This window comes from Pholcus phalangioides, unplaced genomic scaffold (assembly GCF_987345545.1).
Source record: "Pholcus phalangioides strain wild (caught in Gottingen) unplaced genomic scaffold, Ppha-v1.0 ptg000024l_1, whole genome shotgun sequence".
In the NCBI taxonomy this organism is placed as follows: Eukaryota; Metazoa; Arthropoda; class Arachnida; order Araneae; family Pholcidae; genus Pholcus; species Pholcus phalangioides.
The window spans coordinates 27,795,971-27,815,572 of record NW_028301616.1 but is presented as its reverse complement, the minus strand read 5'-3'; the positions used below and the strand labels follow the sequence as shown (position 1 = coordinate 27,815,572).

Here is a 19,602-nt window from a genome sequence, read left to right as displayed (position 1 = left end):
TCTACACTGTTTCACAAATGCTAAGCAACAGTGTTGTTTTTTTTTCGTCATCGGGGCCGTACTTGGTCATTTATAGATTCGGCGCGAGAACAGATTTGCGGTCCTGATGGCGAAAAAACAAGTTTCTTAGTATTTGTAGAACAGCATTCGTTTGCAAATAAGTTGGTGCATTTTCCTGTGAGACACCATTAAGTAATAAAAGCCTTTTAATATTACGAAAGATAATCTCTGGGCCTAATCCCTATCGCATTAACTCGTTACTCTTGTCCACCGAAATTCAATTTGGGAGGGAGGAGGGGGCTGCGGTAAAAGTCTTGGAATTCGGATCAGTTAAAAACACCTTCCCGCACAGGTTCCAGAGAGCAGGGCCGTCTTAACGCATGTGCAAGTCAATAAGGAGCTTCACGTTAATAAATCGACATATTCCTCATCAACAGGTCAGTAGAATTTCAAGCTTATGGCTTTTAAAAGCAGTTATCGTAAATTATACGTAGTCTAAATGCGGTGAAATCCAGTTTTACGGCCCAGTGCGACAGCACCTTTCACACCTGCTTAAATCTGGCCCTGTTCGTCATACCTTTTGATAGACATCCTCTGAAGCAGTGTTTTTTAAATCTTTCTCAGACTATGGGCCCACAGCATGCCTTCTCGCCCCCCCCAGGAAAGGGTATGATTAGAAAAGGAGGGATTGCCCCCCCCCCCTTCATTTTTTCAATAATTAGCTTAGGAAGTGAGTCTCCCTTGCAGATAATTTCAAACGAGAAACTCAACATTTTCAACAAATAAGCAAAATAAGTGCACTTTTTTCATTGTAAGGCCCCCAATTTGACCCATCGCCTTAGTCATTCCAGTCTAGTAACGGGCCCCCTTCGAATATTTTCTTCTCGTGTCCCCCCCCCCCTTCTCGTTCGAAGCAGGACCCGTACCCTCATCCAAGAGCGGGACCCTTTCCACTCTCATCGCGATTGAATTTAATAAAAACTTTTATAATGAACAAAAATTTCACAAATAAGATCGATCTCAAGAACCCTGGGCAAGGCACGGATCCAAAAGGGGGAGATGACCATCCTTCCCAAGAGCTGATATATATGGGAAAAATAGATCTGCGTATAAAATACGGGTTGGTCCAACGAACCTTCACAATAAATCGAACGTACCTGGAACTGAGGGGGGGTGGGGGGGGGTTAAGTAACACCGTGGGGCCCTAGGCGAAGTGATGTTCTGATGTCTCTAACTTTGGGGCCATTCAAGTATTACGTAAGCAGATTTTCAGCCATTTTTGAACCCCTCGCCCTGTCAGGAAAATTTCGTCAGCAGCTTAGAATATTTCATATCTTCAAAAAGGGGTGGTTGATGGCGTAAGAAACCTTCAAACCCCCCCTCCCCCCCTTGTCATCAAAAGTCAGCAAATCCGAAACCCCCTCCCCCCTCGATGCTCACGTAATATTTAAATGACCCCCCCCCCCTGCTAGAATACTTAAATTACATGTTTAAATTCGACAATCATTGTACTTAGGGATATGAGGTCCCAGGTCATGACCCCCCCCATGGATTAAAATGTTCCTGGTTCTATGGACAGCTCTGCTGGATTCAAAAAAGTAGTCACATTTTTCCCTCACCATTATTTCACTTGAAAGTTCTATTTCTTCACAACTCCCTATGGCCGCTTCATCCCAATTGTCATTCTGCCCCTATCAACTAATTTTCACCCGTGGTCCCCTTAGATTATCCCAGGACTACGGGGAGAGGGAGGCACAAGGGCCCCAGGTTGAGAACCACTGTTCTAAAGAAATTAAACTTAGCACATGTTTAATAGACATCCTGAAGTATATTTATCACGCAAAATGGGAACAGATATCGCCTCATGGCAAAACAAGATAAGCAAAAGAAAAAATATGGTCCTACAAAGCAATTGTAGAGTTACGAGACAAGCGCTCGTTCCGCTGCAAATAAGGACAAATGTGAGTTCTTTAGTATGAAGTGTGACCTCCTCGGACACTGGTGCACATTCGGCATCTGTTGCGCATGATGTACCACTAAACTGTTCGAGAGAGCTCGAGGATTCTGTCCCATTCGTCCTTCAAAGCGATTTTGAGTTTCTGTTTGGTTCTAGGAGGGTTACGTCTTGAGCGCTGGAGGCCGTGGGAGGATTACCACACCTCAAGAGAATAGATATGTCACTCTAGTGGCAAAAAGAAACGGAAATACCACTCCTGGCCAGATAGTCGCAGACCTTGCTGATGCTGCTACTGGCACTCGCGTGTGAGCAAGAATCATTTCTCAAAGCTTAAATGATGTTGGCTTATATACCTGTAAAATATGTTCCGCTACAAAGACATCATCGTCGAGAAAGATTACGTTGGCATTGTGAGCATATTCGTTGGGATCAGCAACAGTGGGTCCACAGTCCACGACGTTCATCAGAATCCCCTCAAGCTCTTCTCAACAATTTAGTGGACGGAATACACAACAGATGCCAAATGTGTTGCATCAGTCATTTTCCTCAGTTCATCACATTCACTATAGTTGGCTTTTTGCCAAATAGATGTCGTACTTAAGCAGTCCCTTTAGTCGAAAGCATTTATGTTCAGGGATGATGAGAAATGAATAGCATTTTTTTGACGTAGCCATTGTCCAGATACGTCCTGAAATTTCGATTTTAATACGTGGTGTGTTATACATTATCAGATAAACGCTTTCACCTCTACACAGAGTCATTCAAATTGTTCATCCAGTGGACTTTCTCTGCAACCGTTGACTTTAGAAGTCCTGTCGAATCTCGTTATAACGAATTCCAAGAGACTGGAGATTTCACTTCGTTATAACGAAATTTCATTATAAAGGAATTCCAGGTTTTAACTTTGTTCCTATGTAAACGTACCTGAGGGATTAGAAAAGTGTTCGTTAAAACAAAATTTTCGCTATCACATATAACACGTTATATTTTGCGCTTTATTTCTTACATGCATATAGCGGTTTTCAACTCATAATTTTTCCTTTGTCCCATTTTGTATTTCCCCCTCCGCACTGGCATAGCCTTTTATTTTGCATTTTGCGCCTTTTTTTCTTCGTGCTATGTTTATAGTTTTTCGGGCCTCCCTCCTCCTGTCGGTGACATGCCTAACTTTGTAAGCACCTGCCTACTGTAATTTCAATTTTGTGTCTTTTTTTCTCGCCCGCCAGAGTGGGGGCCCCTCGTGTCGCTCTTCCACCAGGGCTCAAACCTTCTGGGTGTGTAACCAACTTATATCTAAGATTCATTGAGAGACTGGTTATTTGTGGAGATGAAGATTACAAGGAAGAAAATTCATCACTGCTCCCACGGGGGACTCGAACCCCGGTCTCTCGCTTGCCGGACGAGTGCTCTACCATCTAAGCTACGGAAGCAGATAGAATGTTTTAACCTTGGAGCGTATATATATGTTGAAAGGCACCGTACATGGATGGCGTCAACAATCAACTAATAGCTCGTGAATGACATAGGCCAACCAGATGGCCACATGCATATAGAAATGTCCTCTCCACTTGTCAATACAAGATTCATCAAGAGACTGGTTATTTGTGGAGATGAAGATTAAAAGGAAGAAAATGCATCACTTGGATTTTCTTCCTTGATGAATTTTCTTCTTTGTAATCTTCATTTCCACAAATAACCAATCTCTCAATGAATCTTGTATTGACAAGTGGAGAGGACATTTCTATATGCAGCTTATATCTCCTATGGGAACAGAGCGGGAGGGAGGGAGGGCATGGTCAGTTTCTCGGGTTTCTAGAGGTCCCGTGTACCCTGATTTTCGTGGTTTGCAGTACGTCTCACTTTGTTTAAATTTTTAATGTTCATTACATTTTTGTCTTGAATTTTTCATTTCAACTTATCCCAAAGATATTGACAAATACGGAGTATACTGTATTGGGCACTGTATTTTAAATCGATAACGCCTATCTTTTAGATTTTGTCTGAATGTGTTTTATTTTACTTTATTTTTGCAGACTGTTCGATGTCGGTGGTCAGAGATCAGAGAGGAAAAAATGGATCCATTGCTTCGAAGATGTGACAGCGATCATATTCTGCGTAGCCATGAGCGAGTATGATCAGGTTCTACATGAAGATGAAACCACAGTAAGTGAAAAAAACCAAAAAAACAAGCCAATTTCATAAGAACTCATTCGTATTCATGAGAAACCCCTTGTTTTGTAATGAGGCAAAAAAAAAAAAAAAATGTATGGCCCCTTTTTTTTGGCTGACATCCAAACATTTTCTGACATCGAAAAATTCTCGAATATTCTTGAACCCAGTCCAAAGTTCCACAAAACTTTCAATTTGTGTATTGATGTGTTGTTCTCCTTCTGTTATTCACAACGCCACCGAACAAGAATAACACAAAATATAACCTACAGTTCTATATTCATTTCTTAATGGTAGGTTATCTTGTTCCTGGTGAATAGTAAAAAAAAAAAAAAAAACAAGCAATATTAATGCATTTTTTTACATAAAGGATTGAATCAATAATGAGAAGATGCGTTTTTTCGGATACTAATCTGCAAATAAAGAGAAATTTAAGAAGCCCGATTTATAAATTTTTCAACAGTCTATGGAAAAATCTCTTAATTTTGTGAAATTCATCGAATCATCATACATAGAATGTGTAACATGCTTTGGTAAGCGTGAAATTTCGGATTTTGGAAAAAATTCCGTTTATTTGTATACAGGGTGTCCTGTAAGTGCTAATGCGTCCTTTATCTCATCAACCGTACGTTGTAGGGGAGGGGGGGGGGGCGGGTATGATTCCAATTTAGAAAAAATTTCATAAGGCGTTCCAAAATTAACCTGTACCAACTTGGAAAGTGCCACAAAAAGAAAAAAAATTTAAATTTTTATACGGTTAACCTGCCCTCTAACTTTAATTAGAATGTTTCCACGTTTCTACGTGCAATATTCGATAAGATATTTAAATTCAATAAAAATTATTAAAAGAACAGCAAAAACTAACGGGGCAAAGCTCCATTCTTCTCATTTATGCTGCCCTTTTCCGAACTTTTCTCCGATTTTTGAATTCGAATATCTCAGCGTTTATTGCACTTAAAAACTCAGTTCTGAAGAAATAGGGCAACAATTTTCTAACTGAAAGTTGGAGGATTGGGGACTCTCAAAAACTGGTACAGGGTAATTTTTAAAAGCCTTTTGAGCATTTTTTTTAATTTGAAGCTACACCTCTACGACGAACGGTTAATGAGATAATGGCTGCATTAAAGAAGTGACAAACCATAGTAACGGCGTATGCGTGTCTGAAATGCATTTCAATAAGGTAATCAAACTAAAGATTTCGAAAGTGATTGTTGGGGCCTAGGAACCATTGTTGCCCGAAGGTTTTTTGTCCATTTCGGACATTTGCCCAGCTCTGACGAACTTTTAAAGTATCCTATATCGTTCAAGTCGGGCGCCGTTTGGTATACATGCAAAATTTGGCGACGATTGACCTAAAATTTGAGATTAGTATAGAAAACACACACACACACACAAACACAGGAAATTAATTTCATATATATATATATATAGGCAGTTTCACAGTTAGGATTTCACACAACACACCCATACTCTAGAATAAATCTGACATGAACATTAAAAATCAAAATGGTGATATTGTAATCAGTAAAATCCCCATTGTCATCCTTATTAAATGATCGGACAATTCAATCCAACTACACTATATTGAGAAAAGTCTGTGTCCCCTTTTAGAGTTTAGACATTTTCTGAAATTTCTAGAAAATTAGTGAACGAATCGCTTTGAAATTTCTGTCATATCTACACTGCGTTAGTACTCACCATTTCCGGTTAAAATTTAGTACATTTAGGTGTACCTACAAAAAAATTAAATTTAAAAAAAATATATGTTTTTGATCAACTCTGTATCAGAAAAAGCTGCAAATGGCTTATAGCTTTAACAGAATATTGCATTAACGTTGTGTAGTATTTCTCTGCATTTTCGTGAGAATAGCAAATGTATTCACGAAAATATAAATGTTTTCTGTAAAAATTTCAATTTTTTCGTCGCATGGTTTTTGCTTACAACGGGCCGAGTTTTCGACAAATTTTTACGAAAATTTACAGAAAATATGTTTTTAAAATTTACAGAAAACACATTACTATGCATACTCACACATTCTATTATACAGTATTATACTACGCAGACATACTGTATTTTGCGAATGAGCGAAGAAGCGTGTCTGATGCTATGTAAGAGAAGTATTACGTCAGCATCGAGGGAGGAGGGGTTTCGGATTTGCTGACTTATGATGACAAGGAATGGGGGGTTTGAAGGTTGCTTACGTCATCAACCACCCCTTTTTGAAGATATGAAGTATTCTAAGCTTTTTTTTTTTTTTTTCAAACCGAGCACAACTCAGGTCTATTGCCATAGGCAATTTACTACCTAGTGAGTTGTGCCGGAAGTGTAAGTGGTGGTCGAGTGGTCATAGTGACGGAGCATCGCGGGGATCCGGGTTCGAGCCCCACCGTCGCCACAGTGGTGGTCGGCTGAAGTTGGTTTTCTGTGGTACCCAACTTCGAGCCGCAAATGCGAGCCGATCTCCACGTTAAAAAGTCTCGCCACAGAGTGCAACAGACTTACAAACAGTACAAATATTCAGTCACTACACATCACTCACTTCACTTCTGGGATATAGATGGCAGCACTGAAAAATCATACACAACACTAGATACGCACTCAGACTGTTAGGTACACACATAATTCCGGCACAACTCACTAGGTAGTAAATTGCCTATGGCAATAGACCTGAGTTGTGCTCGGTTTGAAAAAAAAAAAAAAAAACCTTATAAAAACCTATTAAAAGTTATTAATCTTCATCTAAGTATGGATGAAGAAATCTTGTGATATTTTCCAACCTTCAGAAGCGGACGTCTGACGATGCACATAAACCACTCGTTTATGCGATACTTTTTTTTTTTTAACCGAGCACAACTTAGGTCTATCGCCATAGGCAATTTTCTACCTAGTGAGTTGTGCCGGAAGTGTAAGTGTGTGTACCTAACAGTCTGAGAGCGTATCTAGTGTTGTGTATGATTTTTCAGTGCTGCCATCTGTACCTCAGAAGTGAAGTGAGTGATGTGTAGTGACTGAATATTTGTACTGTTTGTAGGACTGTTGCTCTCTGTGGCGAGACTTTTTAACGGGGAGATCGGCTCGCATTTGCGCCTCGAAGTTGGGAACCACAGAAAACCAACTTCAGCCGACCACCACTGTGGTGACGGTGGGGCTCGAACCCGGATCCCCGCGAAGCGAGTCCATCACTATGACCACTCGACCACCACAGCGGCAGTATTCTAAGCTGCTGACGGGGGGAAGGGTCAGTGTTTTACTGACAAGGGGGAGGGGGTCAAAAAGGGCCGAAAATCTTCTTACGTAATACTTGAATGGCCCCTAACACGCGTGTCTGATGTCAAAATAAACAAACTTTGAAGTGGAAAATAAAATAGCAGCAAATAATCGAAATGGCAGTTTTTGGAAAATTCCTTATTATTTTTTTTTTCAGTTACTTTCGGCAAGTTTCGAAATTAGAGCTATGTAACAGCTATAAAGATATATATACCGTATATCTTTCTGAATTTTCATGGCATTCAGCTGGAATTTTTGTATAAATTGCACTATATATCTGGCAATCAATTTATGAAAAATTAAATTAACATTTCTTACGCACATGTGCAATTAATAACCATTTACTGAATGAATGTGAATGCCAGGGGCTCTGCCACCGGAATTATCCCGTTGCCGAGATCTCTTCCAGCCCATCTTCGTGGCAGAATCGGGAACAAAGTGAGTGCACCTAAAACAGTCTGGGCGTGTAGCTAGTGTTGTGCTTGATATTTCAGTGCTGCCATCTATACTTCAATTTGTGAGTGAAGTGTAATGATTGAATATTCGTTGCGTTGTAGTCCTGTTGCTCTCTGTGGCGAGACTTTTTAACGGGGAGATCGACTCGCATCCGCGCCTTGAAGTTGGAAACCACCTTCAGCCAACCACCACTGTTGCGCCGGTGGGGGTTCGAACCCGGATCCTCACGATGCGAGTCCGTCACTATGACCACTCGACCGCCACAGCGGCTAATAATGATTTACGCATGTCTCATTGAATAATGATTTATCGAATTTTAAATTTATATACAGTATGTTTCATGTTTTCTGTAAATTTCGTGAAAATTGATTGAGAACTCGGCATGTTATAAGCAAAAATCATGCGATAAAATTTGGAATTTTTATAGAAAACCATTTATGTTTTTCGTGAATATACATGCGATTCCCACGAAAATGCAGAGAAATACTACACAAAGTTGGTGCAATATTTTGTTGAAGTTACAAGTCATTTGCAGTTTTTCTGATGCAAGGGTTGATCAAAAACGTTATTTCTTACTCAACACAGAGGTCTTCAACCTTTTTCTAGTCGCGAGCACTGCCTGTATCCACCATCAAAAGAAGAGCACCCTTTTCGGTAAGTTCGAATGCACGAATGCACGAAATCGGGATGATTTCAATCCCAGAAAAAGTAATTTGTACAAGACATTTAATTGGAACGTTGATCAAGGGCTCGCGAGCACGAAAGGGGACACGAGCATCGAGCACTGTTGGTGCTTCAGGGAGCACCGTGGTACTCGCTAGCAACGGGGTTAAAGATGCCTGCTCCAACATGTTGGCGTCATGGCACGTTAGGTTCATGACAGAGAAATTATGCATCCACAGTTTGACAATTTCCCGTCTTGTCAGCATCTGGTAAGGTCAAGAAGCTTAACAATTGGGTTTCTCCACATCACTTCAATGACGATTTCGTTTCAATTCTTTCAAGATTTCGAAAGGTGAGAGGAAATGGTCTAGAAATGCTACCACGGGCGGAAGTTGTCAGCATTGCTCCTAGTGGTCAAATTCGGAAGTAATTGCTTGATTAGAAAGTCCCACAGCAATGCGCAAAATGACGCAAATGGCATGAACAGATAGATTCACGTGAATACTCTTGAAATGTGATGCAACCATCAATGCAGAAATGCACCATACATAGCTGGATGGAAGGCATTAAAACTTACAGATTGAAAGGTCTAAATCAGTGTTTCCCAACGTAAGCAATATTGTTCCCAGGTGGCGATGGAATGGTCCAGGGGCGATAGAAGCTACGGGCATAACATAGAATCCTATAGACTTGCTTGGGGAGGGGGCATTGACAGAAAAAAAAATTTTGAAGAGGGGGAGGGTTATGGAGCAAAAAGTTTCAGAAACTATGGTCTATATCGGTGTTTCTCAAAGTGGGCGATGGAATTGTACGGGGAGCAATAAAAGCAATGGGTATAACATTGGATACTATGTGTACGATTGAGTTGGGGGCGATGAGAGTAAAAAACATTTCTGAAAAGTGGGGCGGTGGGACAAAAATGTTAAGACACTATGGTCTAGATCAGGGGTCTTAAACCTTTCTCGAATCGCGAGCACTGCCTATACCCATTATCAAACAAAGAGCACCCCCTTGCGGCGACTTTGACATACTTATGCCTGAAATCTGCATTAGCTGCGATCCTCGAATGCAATTTTTACAGGGTGTTTAATTGAATTCGTGCTCGCGAGAACGAAATCGGGCACTGTCATTGAGCACTCTTAATACTTGGAGGAGCACTATGGTGCTCGCCGCACCTGGTTGAAGATGGCTGGTCTAGATTGATGGATAGAATTTTTTATTTTTTTTTTCTGCTTCACTGAAAATGCTTGTGAAGAAAACAATCCAGAAATTACACTGAGACTCTTTCTCACCCAGCATATTCCCTAGATCACCAACCAACAACCACTCACTTAAAAAAAATAGAGAGAATCTTTTACTAGAGAATCTTGGCTAACAAAAGATTCAAAAATGCACAACAGTAGCACAGTCAAAGAAAGCATTTTTTATTTTCAGTCCCGAATGTAGGAAACTGACTGACATCAAGTAACCTGTAGTGGGGCCCCCAGGCTGGGATCTTTTGCGGGCCCCTTCTGTAGTTAATTTATAGCATGAAAAAGTAAAAAAAAAAAAATGATAACCGTCCTGGGCCCCAGGGCTAGAGCCCTGTCAGCCCACCCTATGTGGGGCCATGTCGGTGGGATTGATTTCTTGTACATATTTCGATCCATAAAAGTCAGTTTCTACAGTGAAACCATGTTAGAATCCATCCAGTCCAGCATTTACATACGCAACAACCTTTAATATCAATGTATATTTTGTGTATGATGTTTTTCCTTTATTGCTGCGCAAAATTTTTCATTTTAACTTTTCGTTGCGTTGCTAAAATTTTTATACAGGGTGGGCAAAAGGTCGGGGTAGAAACTTTAAAATTCATAAAAACCGGCAAAATAACCGAAATGGAAAACGGTTTGGGGGGAATAGCATCAATAGGTCACGGGAATTTTTCAAGACAGGAGGAAAAACAACCGATAGGTGGCGCTGACGTACACAAGTCAAAGAAAAGGTACGCAAATAACGAACAGAACGACTCCAAATCGTTTATCACAGCAGTATGTGTTCCACATGGCCACCACCGCCACAGGGAATAACACATTGCAGGCGAGTCACAAATCCAGCAACGGCAGAGTGCAGCAGGTCCACATACACGGTTTACAACGATGAAGCGGTTGTGGATTAGAAGCGCAAGTTCTAATAAGCGTCTCATTTGTATATTTCCACCGAAGTCGCTCGTACCAGCACCGCCTATCGGCTGTTTTGAGATTTTTTTTCTGTCTTAGGAAAATTCCCGTAACCTCTAGCGATTCAAACCGTTGCCGGCCCCTGATGCAAACCCCTGCAAACCGTTTTTTATTTCTGTTATTTTTTCCGGTTTTTTATGAATTTTTAAAGTTTCTACGGACTTTTTTGCACACCCTGTATTTTAACTTGTATATAAAACGTTTTGTGTTTTCTTCCTCCTCCTTATAGAATCGTATGCAAGAAAGTCTGAAGCTGTTCGATTCCATATGCAACAATAAATGGTTCACCGACACGTCTATCATCTTGTTTCTCAACAAAAAAGATCTTTTCGAAGAAAAAATTAGGAAATCCCCTCTCACCATTTGTTTCCCCGAATATACAGGTAAGTAATCATTTCTCTGAATAATATAAATAGCATCTCTCTCTCTCTCTTTATTTAGTATCGTATCACGATGTCTTACAACTAACCTACGCCAACTCGAGAATCAATAGCGTATCATTATGTCATGCCAATCGTCATCTGAAGGAGAACCAGAATAAATCAAGACAAACCTACGCTTTTTTTTCCTAGCTGTTTTGAAGTTAGATAAGTCTAGAAGACATGCTATTGAAGTGACAAATTCAAATCAACTTTATTCGTTTCATATAGAAAGAAAAATTCAAATGAATTTTTTTTAGAGAAGCACATGTTCGCCATCTAGAGGCCTGGGTCCCCAGGCCATTTGGTGATCTAGAGCAGTGGTTCTCAACTGGGGGCCATATGGCCCCCCCTGGTGGTACTGGGGTACTTCAAGGGGGCCACGGGAGAAAATTGAGAAACGGGCCATGACAGGTGGTTTGGACGGCTGCAGACAGCTGAGAAAAAAAAAACGAAGGTGTGAAGAAATAGAGCTTTTATATTAGTGGACTGGACACTTACAGAATCCAACAAAACTACCCATAAAACCAGAGTCATTTCACGGCATGGACCCACCCGGGACTCACCGCCTACATTCTGCAGCAGGTTCCCTAGGATGGGTGATTTTCACAAGGCCCCCTCTAGATTAAATTTATAGTGTGAAAAAACAAAAAATTATGAAAACCATATCAGGCCTCCCCCCCCCCGGGCTGTAGCTCTGTCAGTCTCACTCTTGTGGGGGGGGGGTCTCAGGTTCATAAGTGACCCCACCATAATATTTTGTATAGTACAATAAATTTTGAAAATAAGTAGGGAATATATAGGCTGTTTACTTCCATCTAAGTGTGGGACTACCATAGCATCACTTTACCTAGGAGGCCCATGATGCTGAGACGGCCCTGAATAGAACTCGGACTGGCTGTAGCGGGGAGCTCAATAAATTCTAGCCCAGTGGTTCGGAGACCAATCTTATTTGCAAAATTTTCGTTCACTATAAATTCACTGAAAAAAATCCAATACGTATAAAGGATCTTACTTCTAGATGAGGGTCGAAGACTCTGGGTAAGACAGGGGAGCCACGAGAAAAATGTGATTGAAAGGGGGCCACGGGCAAGAAAAGGTTAAGGCCCCGGCTGTTTCTCCACAGCCGGGACCATGATATCATTCATATGTGAGTGATTAGCCGTCTCATTTTTCCTCATTCATTTTCCGTTGGTCGTGTTTGACCGGGCCTTCGACTCACAAAAATGAATGAAACCGGCCGCGGGCTTAAAAAGTTTAAAGAACCACTGATCTAGAGTGCCTTCCTGTTTCAAAGTGCAAACCACACGTAAGGCACACGTCATTAACATTGTGAATTGTGTGGCAAAACTCCTGCGAATCAGAATTCGCTATATCACGTGGTCCCACGTCACGTCAGAGTAGTGAGTGTGTGTGTAGCCGCCTTTAGAGAGAAATGTTTCCCTAAGATATAGCCACTGTAAAAATCCAGGCGGACTCATCATCCGCCATTAACGCGCAGTGTTACATCGGTATTATCGTTACAGCCAATCAATAACTGTTCTCTATGGCAGTTTTTAAGGATTAGACGTCACTTAGAGAGAAACCCCTCACTAGGGTATATATTATATAGTCAGCTTACCCTCAGAGGAGAGTCACATCAAAAAAAGACGAATAGATAGGAAAAGAAAACAGAAAAACTGAAAATTTATCCCGTTTCTTCTCCTGATGATAGAGGGGCGTCACCACTGATGACCAGAGGCGTACACAGGAAGGGCATGGGAGGCTCATGCGCTGCACGGCCGTCTTAAGGTCATGATGGCCCCCGAGGCAAGTGGTTTTTCTGTGGCCTTACCTAGAAAATTCTCGCAAATTTCAACCAGATCGAATTTTTGTGAGCCCTCTTGAGAAATTAAACCCATTAATTATTTTTATCCGTACATGATACGTGCACTGCGCGTATTTTGCAATAAAAATTGAACTAAATTAAAATATGTGTGAAGAGAGAGAGAGAGAGAAGATAAAAACACATTCATAACAATATCACCAGTCTTGTAATGTTGAGTTTCTTCACACGTTATCACCAAACAAAACCAACATTACCATTCGAGTTCATCATCCTAGAGTGTTACTCGGTTACATTAAGTAATTAATTGACAAGTTATCATATTTGCCAACACGAGCCTGTGATTAAACTAATCTTAGCTGAATATGATAAATTCTTGGCTTTTTTTTTACCAAATTAGAGTTTGGGGGGGGGGGAAGTATAATTTTCCTGATTTTACTGTCATGTAACGGAAAGTGAAATACATTAAAGCCCTATCTCACTTGACCGGGGATTAAGAAAGCGTCCGTTAACGGGAGGTGTCTGTTAGGGGAGGTTCTACTGTACGTGGATTGTACGCAGTTCAATGCGGTATCTTCAGTACAATTATAGATTCGAAGGTTTATCGATTGAATATACGTTTGACTAGTTACAAGCAACGAAAATTATACAAAAAATTTATTGATAGAAATTTATGTTTCCCATAATACTCTTTCTCATAAAATGACTAAATGCTTCAAAATTTTCATTTTCAAGTTTTAAATTTGAATCTTTGTTTTCGTTTTTTTTAACCATTACACTATTATTATTAGATTTCAATATGAATACATACATTTTCCATTTCTTCAACTAGGCGCCCAAGAATATGGAGAAGCTGCGGCCTACATTCAAGCGCAATTCGAAGCAAAGAACAAATCTACTACTAAAGAGATATACTGCCATATGACCTGTGCTACAGATACCACTAATATTCAATTCGTTTTCGACGCGGTCACTGATGTCATCATCGCCAATAACCTCCGCGGGTGTGGATTATATTAGTTACAATTTAAAAAAGAAGAAGAAAAGAAAATTTTCCAAGTGAAGAAAACAATTGAACAGATGAAGGGAATAAAAATCGAAAAGCCAAAGAGAAAAAGACATATTATCTAATATATTATGATGAATGAAGAGGATTAAAAAAAAAACGAGAAAATGGATGGAAAAAAAACGATGATGATAATGATGGAAAAATTCCCGTTGTCCTCTTTTTTCCCCACGAAATTCCCTTAAATATAATTCCCCCCCAAAAAAAGCCCCCCCCCCCTCTGAATGCTCGGCATGCTTGTTATTAATGCTCATGTTTCCCCCATGATTCCTTATCCCTTTTACCCAAAACTCCCCAAGCTTTGCTGCATTCTTATTCGGACAGGATCCATTCCATTCAAAGTCACGTGATTCATCATTAACAAGAATTCAACGTTCGGCATTTTTGTTCTACATACATGTCAAATTCACGTAAAAAAAAATTTTTTTGATTTCTAATTTAATTCCGAAAAAATTCTGAAAGAAACAATTTTTCAGAGACATTTCCACGTGAAACTGTTCAGCTTTCTTTTCCAAAATCAAAACGGCTAATATATTTTAAGGAAAGAAAATTCAATTTTCACACAAAAATCAAAAAAAAAATATATTAATTTAAAATATTTCTTGATACCATAGCTTTCTTCTAAGAGTCGAGAGAAATTTCGAAACAATTTTAAATTGAAAATGACACCACAGTGAAGTTTTTGAATATGTTCACAGCGTCTTAATGTATGGGTTACAAATTCAAATTAATTGTCAATAATTAAAATTATAGGTATTTCATAAATGAAATCCGCACAATGATGAGAGCAAAATTAAAACAGAGCGTTCGACGAGATTAATTTTGAAAAAAGAAATTGATTTTTTTTATATCACCTATTATATATACTGTCCTGTATTTTTCAACTCTCTCTCTCTCTCTCTCTCTTTCACTTTTTCCTCAATTTACATAAATAATTCAAATTTCGATTATTTTATTTCAACAAAACAACGTTGCTTTACGGAAGCATTTAGGAACAAAAAAATAATAATATATTTCCTCCCTTCCCTCCTTCTCCTGATAAGAATTTCAAAATGGCAAAAACGCATTCGGTGCTTAGTTTGACTGTAGAGAAGGTGAAAACAGAATGAAAATTGGAGAATGAAGTAATCAGGAAATGGAAGTTTACCACAAAAAAAAATATATATGATATCACTTCTATACTGATTTCAAGAAAAAAAAAATTATGAATAGCAATGTACATTACAAAAAGCCTCTGCTGCAGGTTTCGAGCCCCAAACCGGCAGTGTGACTTTTTGTGGCCAAGAGAATCGTCTTCTGTGTGTGTGTGTGTGCTATCGACACGAGGAAAGTTTGGTTCTAGGAGAAGGAGGAATGTGTTTACGACGGCAACAAAATTATGGGGGAGGGAGGAAAATAATTTAAATATGTTATACATATATATAGAATTTAACTGAATATGTGTGTATATTTGTGTGCGATCTCAAAAAAAAAAAAAAAAACATGCAAAATTTCTCCCTTGGAACTAATGTGAAGAAGAAGAAAAATGAATATATTGGTGTTTCTTAAGTTTTTTAGTGTTGTTCTGCTGCTCTCTGCAGTTGGTGAATGGTTCGGAGCATGGTGTGACTTGTGACGCTAGAAATTACATTTAAAAAAAAAAAAACTTTGCTTTTTTTTTTTTTTTTTTTACGAAAATGGAAGCGAAATAAAAACAGGAGATGACGTGAATAAATACGAGAAATTTCGTATTTTTCTTACCCTCAAGAAGACAGATCTAAAAACAAAAACCAAGAGCTCTCTCCTCTACTAATGGACTACACTTTCATCTTGCTTGTTTCTACTGCCATACACTGCATCGTGCAATAAAGGGGGAAAAGAAATTAAAAAAATGTGTAAATTTTTTTTTTTTCCTTCAAAAAAAAAAAAAAAAAAGTGATTTTTCTCAATGGAGATCAATCGGGATTTAAAACACAAAATTTTTTCACCAAAAAAAGAAAATGTGTCTGGGTGTGTGTGTGTTCGGGAGTCTTCAACGCACGATGTGTGTGTAGCCTAATGACTTCTTTAGTGTTTGTGTATATGTATGTAATAATGTCCCTATATAAGGATTTTTTTGTTTTTTTTTGAAACACCCCTTCCCTGTATACTGCGCGTGCTGGCTTCTTTTTCGTTTTTTCTTTCTATAAAAATATCGGTTAAAAAAAAAAAAAGGGATGAAACGTGTGTTGTGTGGAAGCAACAGCAGCAGCAAATAGTGCTAAAATTTGCTTGAAGTTTAAACGATAAAAAAAAACAAACATTATTGTTCTCTCCGCTCTTGTTATTAAAACACGCGAGTTATGTGTTCGTGTTTCGTCTTATTATGAATATACGGTGTGCAGAGGAAAGCAAGTGCACACCACACACACTCCATATATATATGATACAATATATATATATATATATATAATGATGCCTCTCTGTTTGTCACTGTGAAGAGAATCTTCAAAGAAAAACGAACTAATATGCACTACGATGAATGTTCTTTACTCAATTAACGGTAAAAAAAAAAAAAAAAAAAAATATGTATCAAAAAAGAAGGAAATTAAATGCTTCGCATGTTGAGATATTGGTTATAATTTTGGAATTGTTAAGTTCGTTAAACAAATATCTATCACTGTAAAACGCATGATGGTGATGGTAATGGATTATACTGCATTATTCGATCTATGAATCTTTATTTTTTTTTTTCTTTTAGGTTTTTCTTTTTTTTGGCTTATATTCACCGATTATGCACTTTTTAACAAGAAGAAACAAAACCCCATTTTTACACAAAAAAAAAAAGAAACAGCATTTTTTCGTCTGGGACCACGAAGGGTCTAAGTGTGTATATGTAATTTGTGTGTCCATATACAAGGGAATAAAAATAAAAAGAAGAAGCTCGCTTTATTATTATAATTATTAGCCCGCAAAATGTCGAATTCGAGAAATTGCTTGAAAAAGTTTTTGGTGATGGACGATGAAGAAGAAGAATCAAGAAAAAGAACTAGCGCCAAATAATTTTTTGGTCGTCTTTTTATCTGTAGCTCTTTGTCTCTTTCTCTATCTCTCTGTCAACGTCCTGTCTTTATATGAATGCTCTTATTTCCTTTGTATGCAGTATCTGCAGATTTTTAACTTAATACGAACGCTTGAAAAAAACAACAAAAAATGGAAAAAAAAAAAAAATTGCACCGTCTATTTCAATTTTGATTTCCTTCGTGAAAGTCTATCATTTCTATTATTTTTTTTGTTTTTCCTTTCATCGCTGGTCATTATTATAGCTGTTGCTCATATAAGAGCAGTGTTCCTGAACAAAAAATATAATAATAATAATGGACACATTCTAGTCACGCAGGAACATCGTTGGTGTCGTTGTGGAAAAAAAAAAAAATAATAATAATTATTATATAATAAAGTAAATATATTAAAAAGGCGAAATGGTCAACATGTTTTTCATTTTTGTTTTTCTTTCTTTTTTTTTTTGTTTTTAAATGCTGATGACTGATGATAATAATGATGATGATTATTGTTATTATTATGGAGAATATAACAATTTTTTTTTTTCTGCCTGTGTTTTGTAAGTAGAAGATGCTATAGGGAGAAATTACGGTGTGAAGAAAAGTGAAAAATAAACTTGTTTTAGAATCCTCAGTTTCTTTGTTGTGTTTTTAATTTTATTTTATGTTTTTTAGGACCTCGACGGAACATTCCCCCCCCACCCTCAAAAAAATCAGCCTCTCTATACATATAGCCAATTTTTCATATATCTTGTATCAATAAGTGGAGAAGGCAACTTTCGCTACATATATGTCGCCATCTGGTGGACTCGATGTTATTTACGAGCAACTAGCTGATTGGTATCACTGTCCATTGCACGGTGCTGTTAAGCATACACTATATACGCTCCAAGGGAGAAATTTTCTGCCTTCATAGCTTAGTAGTAAAGCACTTGTCCCGGATATGAGACCGGGGTTCCAGTTCCCGTAGAGGCAAAAAGATCTTTCTCTCCTAAAAGATCATCTCTACTTAACAGACAGTTTATCGAAAAGTTGGGTAAAGGTAAAATTCTTATAAAAATAAAATAATGAAATTGTAAAAATCTTTAACCACTTTGGTTTTCCGTATATCTTTTATTAACAAGTGGAGGGGACATATGAAAGACATGAGGACATATATACTGTAAAACATGAAAGTATCTTATGTCTTCTATAAAGATTGAATTACTGTATTAAAAACTAAAATAATCGATTCTTAATAGTCAGGAAAATATATTTATCCTCGAATAAGGGTTTCGAACTCGAACTCAGACCTGTAGCCTGATTTCCATAGGGGAAAGAAGGACATTTGCTCAGGTCACCCACAATTTGGGGACAATAAATTTGAACAATATTTCACTGAACATCTTTGACCTTAAAAAAGTGAGAGGGGCCCCTTAATACATGATTTGCCAACACAAGTCAATGTCGGCGGGTCTCATTTTTTTTTTACATCCCAGAAAATAAGGAACCCGAAATGTTAGAAAATGTCTGTCTGTTGTTCTGTATAATTTTTATTTCCTTCCCCCCCCCCCGAAACACCAGTTATCCCTCTCTGAAAGAAATTTCTGGTCACTGTATGAACCGATAGTTATACCATTGCTTACATGACATTATAATGACTCATTTACCAGCATTGACAACCGAAATAACTTATGAAGCTATTATGTCCGAGGTGTATTTGTTCATCATCAGTGGTATATCAATCCTAAGACTGGTTCATCCACCTGGTTGAACAGCCGCAACTCGTCTCTGTATTGGGCTTGGGGTTCTCTGGTTGGTTATAACTAGTACATTCTGCGTCATTTAGTAACGTTGAGATCCAGGTGACCCTGGTCCTTCTCTCTTAAATCCCGTCTCGCTCGCTGCAATCCGCCGTGCCGGAGAACATGTCCCAACCAGTGTGTAGGAGTCTGTATTTAATCTTTTAAAGGATTTAGTGGTTTTCTCCAACCAGTGCTAATGCTTGTGAATTTGACCTTTTCAATGTCCAGCTTATGCGCTCCATGCGCTTCCAGCACCAATCGTTTCGCGTCTTTCCTGTTTGTGGTCCAAGTATCTGATCCGTATAGTGCGATAGACCACACATATACTTTAATCAGGCGTTTAATCGATAAGTTCGTTAAGAATACTTATTTAGCGTGGAATTATTGTTTATCAAGGACGATTCTATATCTTACGTCACTGCTGCAGTAGCCATCTTCCGTGATCAAGCTCCTCAAGTTACTTAAACGATATTATTTGTTGCAGTAGTTGACCTTTAATTTTCGTTGTGAAGCGATGAGCTTTCTTGCCCGTTGGCATTGTTTTCGACATGCTTCTATTTATTTTTTCATCCCGTACTTCTAGACCTTGCGGTTAATCCTCGAGAGTAGTCTTGTCAACGTTGACAGGCATCATGGGCGGAGATACGGGGGGAGGGGGGGGGGCATTGCCTACCCAGAGTCAAAGGTGGAGTCGACTGATCTAATGTATATATGTATATATGAATTGACATCATCATCATCGTGCCCCCCCCCCCC

General features: G+C 38.7%; 1 protein-coding gene across 1 annotated transcript in view; it reads left to right on the top strand.

The window, feature by feature from the left end:
* The window catches only part of Galphao (G protein alpha o subunit), an 89,726-nt gene extending 75,605 nt beyond the window's left edge, over positions 1 to 14,121 (top strand). The window contains exons 6-8 of the mRNA XM_089250485.1: positions 3,991 to 4,120; positions 10,962 to 11,115; positions 13,809 to 14,121. Of these exons, the coding sequence (XP_089106611.1) occupies positions 3,991 to 4,120; positions 10,962 to 11,115; positions 13,809 to 13,996 (472 nt within the window). The 3' untranslated portion in view covers positions 13,997 to 14,121. The remainder of the gene's footprint in view (positions 1 to 3,990; positions 4,121 to 10,961; positions 11,116 to 13,808) is intronic.
* Positions 14,122 to 19,602: the final 5,481 nt, after the last annotated feature.